General features: G+C 45.1%; 1 protein-coding gene across 3 annotated transcripts in view; it reads left to right on the top strand.

Annotated features, from left to right (window-relative positions):
* The window catches only part of DAAM1 (dishevelled associated activator of morphogenesis 1), a 185,588-nt gene that overhangs the window by 105,860 nt on the left and 63,852 nt on the right, over positions 1 to 15,876 (top strand). For all 3 annotated transcript variants that reach the window (XM_073349967.1, XM_073349968.1, XM_073349966.1), the window contains exon 4: positions 15,042 to 15,113. In XM_073349967.1, coding sequence (XP_073206068.1) covers positions 15,042 to 15,113 — 72 coding nt within the window. The remainder of the gene's footprint in view (positions 1 to 15,041; positions 15,114 to 15,876) is intronic.

The following is a 15,876-nucleotide window of genomic DNA, read 5'->3' as shown; positions in this document are numbered from 1 at the left end:
AATCAGCAGCGACAGACAGGTTGCTATTGCAGCCTGGGGGAAAGATGAGGCAACGCCTCCATCAGCTGTTGCTACTTCTGTCGGACAAGAGATCATGGATTCCAGTTCTACAGCTAGAGCTCACGTCCTGCTGATGCAGGACTTAGAGGTGCTGTACAGTGAGAAGGTGCCACGTGTATCTAAACCAAAGATCCCATGGCCCCTGTGTCCTGCCCAGCATTTCCCTTCTTAGTAAGATGGTACTGATGGGTGGAAAGCTGAACCAACCACAGCCTTTTTAGGCAGGCTTTCAAAACCCCTTTTTGCCTTGTTTCCATCCCCCCACATCATTGATTCCTCTCTGCTGTTTCTACCCTGCATTGTACAAGTGAGGCCTGAAGACTTTTAAGGAGGTTAATTTGTAGGGTACATCCAGATGCCACGGTCTCATTTGTCTATAGGGGTATGTGATGGGAGGATATATAGGTGGCCCCCCAGCCACCTCTTGCAGGTGTGGAGCCCAGCTGCTGGTTATTTTCAGCCACTGGCTTGCCAGTGTTCATATCCCTTTCCATTTCCAAGGTGACCTTCCCCGAGAAAAGGGCTAGGAACTTACTACTACTACTACTTAATGAAAGCTGAAATGCAACTTCACATGTCCAGTTTCTCCCAGTCTGGGGGTGGGAATCTGGGGGCTCTGCAAAGCCCTGAGGTCAAAGCCTTTTGTGAGCAGTCGCTGAGCACATGTTCTGCATTCGTCTGAGTCACGGCATTGCCATTAATCAATCCCGTTACTCTTGAGAAGCATTACGTGAAATGTATTGCATGGAAACCAAACTGTGCTCCACAGTAAGATCTCACTCATATGCACTCTGCTCATTTTCACACCCAAAAATTCACACGCAGTGAGGTCTCTGCTCAGTGAAGACTTATGAGCTGGTTCTGCTGTTTACGGTGGGGCTTCATCAGTCACTGGAGCACTGCAGGCTTTTGACCTGAATAATTACAGCTCAGCGACCCTCTGCAAACATCTGAAGGAAGTCCATATTGTGCTGCATTGTCCTTGTTCTTCCACTGTACTTTGCTCCTTTGCTCACCAAGTGGCAGTATTAAGTGATCTACGCTGAGTTTGCCCGGTTGTTAGCATGAATTAATGAGGTTCTGCTGCACTTAATTGAGAGAGGTCTTTAAACAAGGAGGCAGCGATAAGAGAACGCAAGGGGGAAGCTGAGAAAAGGGAAATATTTGTAATTCGGCAAGTTAATTCTAAGGGAAAAGTTGTCTGTTGTGGTGTTCAGCTTTCCTCTTTAGAGACCTTTTTGCTCCACCACTTCCTTTCACTCTGACACAAACAGCGCTTCCCTCTCCCTTTCAGCCTGGGATGCAGGCATGTGTCCTGTCTTGCATGCCCATCGGCAGAAGGCAGGAAGCTGTGCTGAGCCCTTCCAACACTTCCCACAGCTGTGATGGAGCCACAGGTGCGAAAGGGAAGTTGTAACATCTGTCCAAACAGTGGGTGGCCATTGGAAGAGGGGCTGCTGTGAGGATCACCTGCACCCTCCCCTTTTTATTTCTCCTTTATCTCCAGCTTGCTGCTGTTGCTCTGTATCTGATTCCCCGTCCCTCCTGGGAGGAAGCCCAGGATGTAGTAGAGAGGGAGGAATCTAGTGGTTACGTTAGCCTAGCCCATCAACGCCTAGGCTTGTGAGGCTAAGCAGTTCTGGCATCTTTCCTGTGGCCCTCCTCTCTGGAGTGTTGAATTAGTGGTAGGAACCAAATGATGTATCTGTAAAGGAATTTTAAGTGCTTGTTGCAAGGGGCAATGATCATGCGGGTGACAGGCCAGGTATCCCTATGGGGCTGTGCAATATTTCCATGCTGTACTTCCTCAGGGCCAACTAAGACAGCTTATGCTGTGTCTCTCTAGATGTCATTGCTTTGCTACGCTATAGGAGAAATCCTCTTGCCGTGCTTCAGATTCTGGATCCTCTGAGCCTCCCAGGAAACCATCTCATTTAACCTCTGCCTGTTTTCCCTCCAGGCCTAAAATGCCAGATGGGGAATGGGGTCAAGTGAAGGGTAATTGCTCATTGCCATTCAGCAGGGGAGGAGCCCCATTAAAATCAAATGACTCCAGATAGAAAGTGAAATGAGGCAAGCACAATGGGGACTGTGATAATATCTGAGGTCTGTATTCCCCACCCCCAGTGCCTGAGGATCCCCTGGTGTTTGTGTGTGGGAATACAGATACACGTGCCTGCGCTGGGCTCGCTTCATGTGATCCTGAAATACAGCCGTGTAAGGGGTTGGAATGTGGAGCCTAGCTGCAGGGCCAGGTAGGGTGGGAAGTGAAGGAATCCAAGAGAGTTTAGTCGGCAGGATTTAGTTACGGACTCTTGTTGGGATGGAATTCGACCGGGAGTCCAGGACTGCTCCCCTCATGGGGTGCAGGGAGGAAGCCATGGTATCTTGAATGACCATAAGTGATCTGTACTTCAGTTAACTGCTTGGTCACCTTTGTTCCTGCTATGGTTCCAGTAGTGTAGAAATGCCCCCCAACACCACGCGGGGCACTGATTTTATTTATTGATTTATTTTTGGTCCTAAACTAGGAGAATGCCAAGTATTGAGTTTCGGCATCATGTCTCAAAGATTACAGTGCCCCCCCACCCCCACCCCGGAGACCTCTCTAAGAGCACTGATCAGGCCTCTGCCTTACTTGGGTTGTCATGTCCTACGTGACTGGAACTCAAGATGATGTGGCTCTAGACGCCTGCGTGTTCATCATATGGGATACTTCTAACATCACTCTCTAAATAGGGATTACCGTCGAAGCCTCCGAATTTCCATGTCAGTATCTGGTGACTGTAGGAATGTGACTGAAACTGCCTCCTGGGATTAGCCTGAAGCATTGGCTAGCGGCCTTTGCCATACCATGATTCTGTGTGGCAACAGAAAGTTTCAGGGTCCCAAAGGGATGGGTTTACGACCCTCACATTGATAACCCATGGTCTACGGTTCCCTACCCTTCTTAACAAATTCTTGCCCTCTTGTAGTGGTCTGTGCAAAGTCACACTATGTATGACACGGCATTTTGCTGATTTTCTGAGAGCAAGTGCAAGCATATTAGAAAATGGCTTTTGATCATCCTAAAAGTTACCCAGTCAGTTAGTAGATGTGGGGTCTGAGCTAAAAGGATCCAACAGTAGAAATATTTTAGATTTGGCTTTGTGTGTGTGTCCAAATATGTTAATATACCGATCAGCAGGACCAAGTTGTGACTGGTGCCACTGATGTGTACTACCTCATGGTTTTATAGATTCCCTTGCTTGTGAGGATGTAGGAGATAGACTGTCCTTCAGGCAGGAGATATCAGTCACTCCTGAATAAACCTAGTGCAACTTGGCATGGAGAAACCTCCTTTTACTTCCAGTAAAAGTGATGGTCTCTCTGAGTAGCCTGGCATCAGGCAGTGCTTGAATCCTCTTGGCTCTTGTCAGCCACTTGTAATTTACTAGTATGCTACTCCTAAATTCCTCCTACTGCCCAGTTCAGCTTCCAAACTACGGTAAGTGTGAATACTCTAACAGCAGAGGCAAAAAGTAGCCCATGTTTCCTTGAGTAGCATATTTTTTTGCAAATAATTAGGGCTGTCAATCACAGTTAACTCAAGCAATTAGTTAAAAACAAATTAACTGGATTAAAAAAAATCATGATTAATCGGAGTTTTAATCACACTGTTAATAATACCCATTTTCATTTATTATAAATGTTTGAATTTTTTTCTACATTTTCAAATATATTTATTTCAATTACAACACAGAATACAAAGTGCACAGTGCTCACTTTATATTATTATTTTTGATTACAAATATTTGTCCTGTAAAGAAGATAAAGAAATAGTATTTTTCAGTTCACCAGCTACCAGTACTGTAGTGCAATCTTTGTCATGAACGTGCAACTTACAAATGTAGATTTTTTTGTTACATAACTGCACTCAAGACCAAAACAATTAAAACTTTAGAGGCTATGACTCCATTTAGTCCTACTTCTTGTTTAGCCAGTCACTAAGAAAAACAAGTTTGTTTACATTTATGGAAGATAATGCTGACCACTTCTATTTACAGTGTCAACTGAAAGTGAGAACAGGCGTTCACATGGCGCTGTTGTAGGCATGGGCGTTGCAAGGTATTTACATGCCAGATGCACTAAACATTTGCATGCCCCCTTCATGCTTCGGCCACCATTCCAGAGGACATGGTTCTATGCTGATGATGCTTGTTAATACATGTGTGAATAAAATTTGTGACTCAACTCCTTGGGGGAGAATTGTATGTCTCCTGCTCCATAGTTTTACCTGCATTCTGCCATATATTTCATGTTATGGCAGTCTTGGATGATGACACCAGCGTATGTTGTTCAATTTAAGAACAAGTATCAGAGGGGTAGCTGTGTTTGTCTGGATCTGTGAAAGCGGCAAAGAGTCCTGTGGCACCTTATAGACTAACAGACGTATTGGAGCATAAACTTTTGTGGGTGAATACCCACTTCATCAGATGCATGGGAGAATACTTTCACTACAGATTTGACAAAACGCGAAGAAGGTACCAATGTAAGATTTCTAAAGATAACTACGGCACTCAACTGAAGGTTTAAGAATCTGAAGTGCCATCAAGAATTTGAGAAGTACGAGGTGTGGAACATGCTGTCAGAAGTCTTAAAAGAGCAACACTCTCTGATTTGGAAACTACAGAACCCGAACCACCAAAAAAGGAGATCAGCCCTCTGTTGAAGGTATCTGACTCGAATGATGAAAATGAACATGCTTTGGTCCGCACTGCTTTGGATTGGATAGTTACCGAGCAGAACCTGTCGGCATGGAAAGCATGTCCCCCGGGAATCGTGATCGAAGCATGAAGGGGCATACGAATGTTTAGCATATCTCGCATGTCAATACCGTGCAACACTGGCTACGAGAGTGCCATGCAAATGCCCGGTCTCACTTTCAGCTCACATTGTAAATAAGAAGCCAGCAGCATTATTTCCCATAAATGTAAAGAAACTTGTTTGGCTTAGCGTTTCCCTGAACAAGAAGTAGGACTGAGTGGACTTGTAGGCTCTAAAGTTTTACATTGTTTTGTTTTTGAGTGTGGTTATGGAGGAAAAAAAAATTCTACATTTGTAAGGTGCGCTTTCACAACGAGGAGACTGCACTACAGTACTTGTACGAGGTGAATTGAAAAATATTTTTTTATCTTCTTTACAGTGCAAATATTTGCAATAAAAAATAATAGTGAGCACTGTACACTTGTATTCTGTGTGGTAATTGAAATCAATATATTTGAAAATGTAGAAAACGTCCAAAAATATTTAAATAAATGGTATTCTATTTGTTTAACAGTATGATTAAAACTGCAATTAATCACCATTATATTTTTATCTCACGATTGATCGTGATCAATTCTTTTAATTGTTTGACAGCCCTACAAATATTTTTTGCTTATCAGATTTAATAATCTTATGAGTGAGCATTCATTCTCCTCTGTGAAAAGATACCATATATTTTGTTCTTCTTGCTTACGTTCATAAATATATATTATCCCTGATTTATTTATTTATTTTATTTTTTAGAGAAGTGATTGTTCTTGCTGATTAGCACCCAAATATTCTCTCCATGAATCACAGCAGCTGCACAGCTCAAGCCAGGGTTACGACGTTTTTGCAAAGAGCCTGCTTTGCCATCCGAAGGTTGTGTGAGAGAATGGATGTGCTTATTATAGGGATTATCGTTGGCATAGCAAGTAGTTGTCTGTGCAAAATTCTAAACTGAAGGCATGAATGACCATACAACCAGATGCAAAAGCACTTAGCATATGGGGAGTGCTTTCCTTAATATTTAAGCAATGATTTTGCTCATGAACAGGACATACCTGTTTAGCTCACTTACATTTTGCACTCCCTTGAAATGCTAATGTCACTTAGCTTGTGCAAATAAGAGGAGGCGGCTCTTTTTTTTTTAGAGCAAACATTTTATTTTTGCTCTATATTAAGCAAATTCTGCAGGCTCCCCATAGGAACACTATGCTTGATGTGTCACTGAAGTGAACACTGAAGTGTATTGCTCAGTGAGTGTGCAACAAGATTCTAACTTAACCTCCAAGAAATCCATGTTTTTTTTACTTTAGTTGTGAGATTCAAAAGTATCTTGGCAAGAGGCACTTGCTGACAACTGACCTGTTAGACACACGGTTGCTGGAGGAAGAACTTTGTGCATAGGCCTCCACCCACTTACAAACCATTGAGGGCGCTCCCAGTCCCCACAAAGGCAGAAGGACTTCTTGCTCCACCACACCTCGCAGAAGGCTCTGGAGGTAGTCCACTTGTCAGCCCTCCATCCATCACGCAAAGCAGGGTCTGAGTGTATCTGAATGTAAGGTGCTGTGGTATGCTGCCAAATGAGGACGCTACAGCTAACGTGGCCTGTGCAAATACATGCTAGTAATCACGTGCTCTACCTTAGGGTGGGTTTGTTTAGATGTTTTTCTGTGGCCTTCATCATTGTCTTATCTGAGCGTCTCACTAACAGTTATGAATTTAACCTCACAGCGTCTCTGTGAGCTAGGGAAGTACTGACCCCGTTTTACAGATGATGGAGGCGGAGGGAGTCAGAGAGCTTGAGTGATTTGCTCAAGGTCACTCAGCAAGTCTGTAGCAAATAACAGAACCCAGATCTTCTGAATTCAAGTCCGTTACCTTGAACGTGAAGCCAGGGTCTCATTTTGATCTTACCTGACACTGATGTAAAAGTGGTTGCAGCTCTACTGACTTCACTGGAATTACACCAGCATAGGGGAGAGCATCGTTCATCATGCAGTAACGAAGCATGCCTGGAAAGTCACCAAATTCAGAAGGTTTTGGACTAAATGGGGAGGGGAAGGGGTGGGCAAATTCCACAGTTCCAGAACCCTCACCAAGATTCCCCTGCCAGCTACCACGCGCTCTTTTACAATGCCAGGGGTCCAGTTTTGGGCACCACAGCAGGCTGCAGCTGTTTGGCTAGGGGAGAGAGGTCATCCCCCAGGTAGGCCAGTCCCAGGCCATTTAGGGCTTTTAAGGTGTTGGTTACAACCTATAACTCCACCTGCAGAGCAACAGGCAGCCAGTGCAGATCCCGGAGCACCAATGTCACAAGCTCCCAGAGACTGATACAGCTGCCGTCTCCAAATGGTTGTAGGGTGTAGCCCCCTGGGGAGCGCATTGCAGCGGTCTAATCTTGAGGTAAGACAGGCATTTAGAACAGGAGCACAGTCTGAGACTGGAAGGGAAGGCTGCATCAGATGGTAAGTTGCTGTGTGTGTTGCTGCTGTCAATGTGATTGTCCAACAGCTGCTGGGGGCCCTGAAGTTGCATTGCCTAGTAACTGGCAGATGTACTCCCTCCATCAAAAGGATTGATCTTCCCTCCAGTTGCTTCACCCAGCACAGTCGTCATCCCCTCAATCTCATTTGGGTTGAGTTTCAGATAACTAGGGGGCATGGATGAGACCGATCAGCCTGACGCGGCCTGAGTGCTGCACTGCTTTATCCAAGCTGGATGAGCTAGAGACCTATGATTGGGTGCCATCAGAGTGCTGAAAACCCATGACTCCTTATGAGCCCTCACCTACCCATTAACCAGGAGGGGTGGCAGAACGGTGCCCTGCAGGACCCCATGCCTGAGAGCTCGTCAGGAAGAGGCACAGACATCCACAACTCTCCATTGAGGTCTCTCTAAGACAGTGGTTCTTAACCTTTACTGCAGCCTGCCTGCGCCCCTTTGGTTCTCAAAATATGTTCTCGGACCCCTTATCAAAAATCGTTGAAGTAGGTCAGTTCTTTAAACCTAGATATAGTCGTTTGTAAATTACAGTAATTGTTAAAAAATGTATAATGTTAATAAATACATAGGTTTGATGAAACAAAGTAGTAGGAGCTTAATTTGTGCTTTTGATGATTTACCTTCTAAAAAAATCTGGCATGTCTCGCACCCCCAGAAAGGGCATCTCGCACCCCAGGTTAAGAACCACTGCTCTAAGAGAAGGACAGAGACACCAAAGAGCAACCATGCCCATTCTCACCAGGGTCCTATTCCAGACAGGCAGGGCCAGCCTTAGGGGCAGGTGTTCAGTGTGCCAGCTTCCAGAGGGCACCAAATCAGCATCCAGGGGATGCCAAGTTGGAGGGGGTTGGCTTTTCGCTCAGCCGCTTCCGGGGGGCGGGGGGACCAAAAACATTTTTTCGCCCTGGGGCGGCAAAACACCTAGGGCAGGCCCTACACACAGGACCTTGGGTTGCCCCTGACAACAGCCAATCCAGCCAGCCCTGAAGGAGTCATTTGTTTGTCGCTTCATTTCCCATTTCTCTCTTCCCCTTGTGTCTGGTTTGAAGAAAGTGACTCAGCCGACCATCATGGTGTGTGAATAACTCTCACTTCTGCTTTAGCCCAGTCATATCACTAGGGATGAACTCAGGCTAAGATTTTTCCAAAGTGACAAGCGATTTTGAGTGCATCGATCTTTTAGGTGTCCAGCTTGTGACACCTTCAGAGGGTCTGGCTCCTGGAGGCTGAAGGATAAGCACCTCCTGAAAAATCAGACTTCTTTAAAGGGTTCAGGTTGGGCCTCAAAAAATTGATGCCCCCAGTTTCACTAGTTTGTTTTACAGGCTTTCCTGTTGTAGCTGCTTTGTAAAGTTAGATTGTACTCTGTGTACCTGTCTTTATTTTTGTATTACATTCTGTTGCAAACACAGCTAAAAGATTAACATTTCCTTTTAAAGCCTTATTGGATAAGACCAAAGCAGTCCTGTGTTGCATGAAGGCTGATAGGTTCTTGCACATTACTGGGAAATTTTTTAAAAAGTTGATCTAAGCAAAATGTACCTGCATTTTCTTCCTGGAATTGAGTATGCAGGCCCTGATTGGAGCAGGGACATGGAACTTAGCATTTCTGAGCTTTGGCAGCCAAGGTAAACTTATTGAGATGTGTAGCGAGGCGAGGACTCAACGGCACAGCAGTGCCTCCTGCTGGTTGTCTTGAGAATTAGCTCAATTCCAGCACAGAGCGCCCTCTGCAGGCTGGTGGCTCACCTGCTGTAGCCCCGTGTCCCTCCTGGACCCCGGTGCCTCTTTACCTCAGGGTTCTGCCCCAGCAGTTCCCCCACTCTCTCTGGGTCTCCCCTCCCAGGGGAACCCCCCAACCCTCTAAACCCACCTTGCCTCAGTGACTACTGCCAGTCATCATCTAGCCCCCGCTCACTGGGGCAGACTGCAGTCTGTAAACCACCCGTCACTGGCCAGGGGGTTTGGACCTGCTGCCTCTGCCTAACCCCGGACTGCACCTCTGCAGCCCCAGTCCCTTCTTTAGACCTTGCCCAATGCCTGCAGCCTGGGGAGTTACCAGGCTGGAGCTCCCCAGCTCCTTTTGCCTTTTCCCAGCACTACTCTACCTCAGGTACCCTTCTCTCCCAGGCAGCCAGGTCCTTCTCTCTCCAGAGCTAGAGAGAGACTCCTCCAGCTCCTGGCCTCCAGCCCTCTTATAAGGGCCAGCTGGGCCCTGAGTGAGCTGGCCACAGCTGTGGCTGCTTCCCCAATCGGCCTAGCTTGGCTGCTCCCCTGCCTATTGGAGTGGGGCAGGTGCCCCACTACATTTGGCATAAATATCAGTGACTTTAGAGCCATCCACACAGAAGCAGGCTCTGTAAAACATCAGAAGTTACTTGAGGTTCATTAGATTTTGCACCGGTCTCTTGTCATGACACTTTTTTTTTTTTTTTTTTTGTTCTAACTTACTAAAAAATCTCCAGTCTGTTTATTCCCTAATGGGTGTAAAATGTCAGGGGGAGTTGACTCGGACATTGAATAAAACCCCCTGGTACTTGTGGGTGAGGGGGTAGGAAAACACCTAACTAAAGCAGAGGATGGAGGGTCCACATAAGGTTTTCTCAGTCAGAAAGGTGGCGCTTTCTCGTAAACTTCCTGATGTCTACAGGAGCTGAGGCTTGCAGACAGGTTTATATCAATGGCAGGATTTCCCTAGGGTAGGGATTTAGTTAATGCAGCCACTGAATAGAAAAATCAACTTGACCTTGTTACCACCAAGCCAGCTCATCAGCACACATGGGAGGGGGTGGTGAGGGGAGACTCTCTGTGAGCATGTCCCTGTGGAGATCACTCACTCACAAACACACTACACAGTCCAGTTGGAGACTGGGGTTTATCTCCCCCACCCCAAAAGGAAAGGGCACAGGGCCTGCCTGCAAAGGTGTCAGATCCCAAAGTTCTGGCTTCTAGTAGTGTCCTCTTCTTCCACCCCTTCAGCAGGTTCAGAGTCACACTCAACAGCGGCATGCCCTGGCTGTGCTTGTTCCTCAGTCCTTAGGTCACTGGAGAAGGAAATTCAGCCATGGGGGAACAATATATACCCCAGGCCCAGCCACTCTCCCCCAGTAAAGACACTCGAGCGGAAGGGGGCACAGATTTGTCAAAGTGGTTGAACTCTTCGTTTGCACCTCAGTCTTGGGGGCATGAGGGTGTCTGGGCTGTTTGTTCAAAATCCATCTAGTTAAACGTCTGTAAACTTAAGGTTTCAGAGTAACAGCCGTGTTAGTCTGTATTCGCAAAAAGAAAAAGAGTACTTGTGGCACCTTAGAGACTAACCAATTTATTAGAGCATAAGCTTTCGTGAGCAAGCTGTAGAAGCTTGAGGCACTGGGAGTTGCCTGAGGGTTAATGATCGGGTGGGAAGACTTGATGGCCTGTGCATAAATTTGCCAGGACACCTTTTATAGGAAGGGGCTGCTACAGTTCTGCACAGGAAGTGATTTTTATTATTGTGGGAGCATCTCTGGTCAATGGCCTTGAAAGTGCTGAGAACTAAATTGACTAGAAAACCAGGGCAAGTTCTGGAACTCATTGAAAGCACTCAGCCTGGAGGCTGAAGCTATTGCTTAAAGGATCAGAACTGCATTTGCTAGTGTATTGTTACCTGCTATTAAATTGCTTTGTGTACGTGAATGGAGGAACAACACATTTACTCTTGTCATTAGGGGCATCTTCTCATTGGGTGTCGACTCTGGAAAGTGTAGCCGGAGGAGCTAGCCTGAAAACCACATTCCATTTCCAGCTGTGACTCTCTCATTGCAAGGAATGGGTTGGTCTTGAGTCTTTTCATCACTGAGATCAGCTGGAGAGCTGATGCTAATGGTCCTTGGATGTAATCATTGGTGGGGCTGGAGAAGTTGGCTGCTGGAGGCAAAGCCTTTTTGGTGGAGAACTCGAGTTTAGAATTTGCCCTCCTCATGGATCTGACCATTTTTGTTTTAATACTGAAATGCTGCTATGTGCCTTGTGGGATTTGTAGTTTGGATGCTTTGTGCTCCCTTTCTTTCAATGGGATGGGATCCCCAGTGGGACTACATCTCCCATGATGAACAGTCTTCCCTCACTGACCTGAGACTGTGGTGTTGCTTTTTGACTTCTCCCAAAAAATTTTGAGTTTTCAGAGGAGAGGGTGGGATGCAGAAATGTTCCAACCAGCTCTAATCAGAACCCTGAAATCGGTGAGGGAGCAAAGAGATTCCTATGTGAGAACAACCCGAGATATCCTGATGCTGCCAGTCCTTTTAAAGACTTGTTGGATGATCTCTTGAGAAGCTGAAACCTCCCTCCTCCCCTTGACTTCAGTGTGAATCGAGGGTGCTCAGCACCTCGGAGAAAATGAGGTCATTGTTTCATAGCAAGTATGTCTGACTTATCACTAACAAAATAGGAACAACAATTGTTCTGAAGAGGCTGCTGCTACCTTAGCTGTGCCAGGCCCAACAGTTTCAGGGGCTTTTAAGCCAGTAGGGTCAGATCTGGAGTGTTTGTGCTGGTTATTGACATGCTATGTTGTTGGCATTAGGGAATTCCATCAGAACCAGGGCGTTGACCAAGATGGCGAAATGTATCTGATGCAGATGGTACTTATTAACACTTGGGGAAAAGTTAGGGAGTTTCTTAATAAATGCTAAAGTCCATGGAGCAGAGAAGCCAATTTTATTTTTCATGTTCTAAAACATATATGCTCTAGCTCAAACAAAGTTATGGGCTTGAAACAAGAATAACTGGGTGAAATTATATGGCCTGTGTATTATACAGAAGGTCCAACTAGATGATTACAATCTTGCCTTAAACTCAATCAACCTATGAATGCAAACTTCAGTTTTCTCTTACTTTTCAAAGCAGAAGATAAACTAAAGTCTTTTTTTTTTTTTAAAGAAAAAGTACTATGTGACTTTTGTCTTTGTATTTAGTTGTAACCTTGTGGAGAGGGGAGGTGGGGGTTATACACAGTGTAATTGTTTTTCTGTGGATTCTAATACTGATTCTTGGCAGCGAGCCATTAGCGCAAGCTAACGGTTTTCTCTGTGACTGACCTAATTTTACTGTTGTATCACTTGGTAATATACGCTGCTGGTGTGAGACAGCTGGTGCTCCCTTCCCTCCACGGGGGCGCTGGGGAACTGACAGTGAATTCACCAACCTTGTAAGTGAGGGAAACAGGTTCATTTGCAGACTTGGCTCTCTTACAAGGTAATCTGGTGTTTCTGATGCACCAGCAGCAGACTCGTTGTGTGCTGGATATTTCTACAGGGAAACTTGCAATTAAAGCTTGCATCAACCTGCTCATGTCAAGGGTCACTTGAACTGGAAAGAACTTTTTCTTCATGTCTCTGTGTGATCCTAGACACTAACTCTTGGACAAATAATCTCTGTGCCATCCCTGCCTTCACTCCTCCATCCTCCCCAAAAAACCTCACTCCAAACAATGTTGACAATATGACTGCCTGGCATTTCTGTTATCAGTGCAATTCTCAAGGCTAGAATTAAAGCTGAATCAGGATTTCTGTTACAAATCCTTATATTTCTTAGGTCTAAATAGCTCAGCTAGGAAAAAAGGTTTGATTGCGAGGGGGAGAGGGATTAATGTAGCATCCAGATTTAAGCCTTGGAGTGTAAAAATAGTAATTTTGTCCCTTTAAATCTGGCTGGCTATGTGGGAAACCGCCTACAGAATTGAACAGTAGTTCTGTCTGTGGCAGGGGAAACAAAGTGTTTCTGAAGCCAGCCCCAAACTAAAATGTTATCATTGCAGTCCTACATCAGTGAGCAAACCACCCTGGTATTTGCAAGGATGGATGTGTGTGGGCTGGGGGAGGGTCTTGTTGTAGGACAGTATGGGTCTTTGTCCTCCTCTAGTGGCAGGCCCACATAAGAGGATAACAAATATATTGCACCTGCCAGCTACAAGGGCTAGTGTTTTAGCACAAGTGCTAGAGGCTCGTGCTTTGAATGTGAGAGGTCTTGGGTTCAAATCCCTTCCGGCTGCCAAAGCGGGGTTCGTTACCTGGGGATTGGCCGTGTGTGTTGTTGTAACTGGGTGTACCAGGATGAGTCAACAAAACTTTAGAAAGCTACAGCTTGAATTGCTTTTGTAATTCCGAGCCACAGGCTAACGCAAGCAAAACATGGGTTTTTGTGTTCGGAACATTGCTGTAACTATTCCCAGGAGTGTACAGGAATATGTGCACTGTCTAGCCTTGTGTCAGTCAGTCAGCATAACCCTGTTGCTATAAGGGACTGGTGCCATGGAATCTGGTGTGTTGCAAATATTGTGATGTTAGATGGTTGTTCTAGTCCCTGTGTCCCTATGGCTGCACTTCAGGTGAGCATGTCTCTCGAGCCCTTGATGTGAGATTTTTCGTTAGCAGTGTCTGTTCGGCTTGTGCGTGCGCCCTATGCCTCCTCATGCCGTATAACTTTCTATAACCAAAGACCATCCAGATTGTTGCTTTGAGAATCAAGAGTGAACTTTCAGATGTGTGGAGAGCATTTTGCAGGTCTCGAAAGAGCAAACAAATCTGGAAGTGTCTGTCATTGAGAAACTTTTAGCATGAGAGCATGTTCCTGAACCCGTAAACAGCTTTATTTCCTGTCTCGTATGCTTCCTTGCTATGCCATGTCACCAGTGTAAATTTGATCTCTTCCAAGTGACTCATGTACAAGGACACAGGAGAGCCTGAAAAGCTATCTGGTGTATTCCACCCAGCAGCGTGTCGTAATCTCCAGCCAAGAGAGCTGGACTCTAAATCATGCAGCATAGCTCAATGGTTTTCAGCCCCTCGAGAATGAATCCAAAGGCAGGAGTCAGCAGTTGTTTAAATTAGGAATGTTATGAGCCTTTTTCTATACACTCATTACTTCCAGCTAAGCCGGGAGTACCCCATACACCATCCTCCACTCCAGGGGGCTAAGGGGCCTGCAGCACCTCTGAGGATTACCACTGGCAACTGATGGAGTATGGGACAGTGGTGTAGAAAAAAGTCGAAAGCCCTTGAAAGAGTGTAGTTTGAGTGGTCATTACCTCTAACATCTGTGGAGAAATCATAACCCCCCAGGTAGAGAGTCTTGTATCTATAGTGAAGCGTCTAATGGCCCATTTTGAGTTTTGGTAAATGATGGCTACTTCCTAAAAGAGTGAAATATGGTTTATATCCAGTTTATTTACTCTGGGTCAGTTGTAGCAAACTACATCAAAAGCAGCCTCACTGCATTCAGCAAAGCTACGCAGTCAAAAACTTTCAACAGAAGAAATTTTAAAGTTCCAGTACTGAGAGATCTGGGTTAAGTTGTTCTCTAAGGACCTTGGAACCAGAAGATTGCCACAGTTAAATCGGGAAGCGTTTAGTTAAAAGCAGACATTGTAACCCTGATTGCATGTAAAGACCTTGTCCCATAGAGCTTTGGGGTTAAAAAGACCAAATAATATACCTAGATCAGAATGCTTGGGATGGTGGACTCAGAATGTAGGAAATCTCATTGACTTTAAAGCCAGAAAGGACCATCATAATCATCTAGTCTGCTCTAAATCAAACTTAAACTGGTATAATGGAATTATTGTGTGCCTTGTGTTCAGTCTTCATAAAAGAATGTAAAAGGAAAGTAACCCTTATTTCTCCTGATGAGTTTCTTTTTGTTTTCAGGACCAGGAAGAAAATAAAGGAGCCACTAGCTGGCCTGAGTTTTACATTGATCAGCTAAATTCAATGGCTGCTGTAAGTAGTTTTTCAACTGTTTTTCTGGCATATGTAGAATAAACAAAAGTGTTCTTTAGCAATGTAGTTATTCTGTAATCAACTGTTACACTTCAGAATATTACTGTCCTCAAATCCATGCTAAATTCTGCCTCCTTTCCCTCTCAATACACTTACTGTCTCCCAGTGTGCGTTTTACATAAGGTGTACATATGCACGCACACAGGGTAAGCAGCTGAAATGTCATGGCAGGATGCGTAACATGCAGTTTGGCTTGCGTTCACCCTTATGTCAGAAATGTAAGGCTGGAAGGGACCCCAAGATGTCAGATCCTGCCCCCGGCGCTAAGGCAGGACCAAGTAAACTTACACCATCCCTGACAGGTGTTTGTCCAACCTGTCCTTCTAAACCTCCAACGATGAGAATTCCACAGCCTCCCTTGGAAGCTTATTCCAGAGTTTAGCTACCCGTTATAGTTAGATTTTCCTCAGATCTCATCTAAATCTCCTGTGCTACATATTAAGCCCATTACTACTTGCTGTATGGTCAGTGGACACGGAGAATAATTGATCACCAACCTCTTTATAACAGCCCTTAACTTATTTGAAGACTTATCAGGTCTCTCCTCAGTCTTCTTTTCTCACAACTAAACATGCCCAGTTGTGTTTTTTTAACCTTTTTGACATAAATCAGGTTTTCTAAACCTTGTGTCATTTTTGTTGCTCTCCTCTGGTCTCTCTCCAGTGTGTCCACATTTTTCCTAACATTTAGCACCCAGAAATGG

This window comes from Lepidochelys kempii, chromosome 6 (assembly GCF_965140265.1).
Source record: "Lepidochelys kempii isolate rLepKem1 chromosome 6, rLepKem1.hap2, whole genome shotgun sequence".
In the NCBI taxonomy this organism is placed as follows: Eukaryota; Metazoa; Chordata; order Testudines; family Cheloniidae; genus Lepidochelys; species Lepidochelys kempii.
This window is presented reverse-complemented; position numbering and strand designations above follow the sequence as displayed.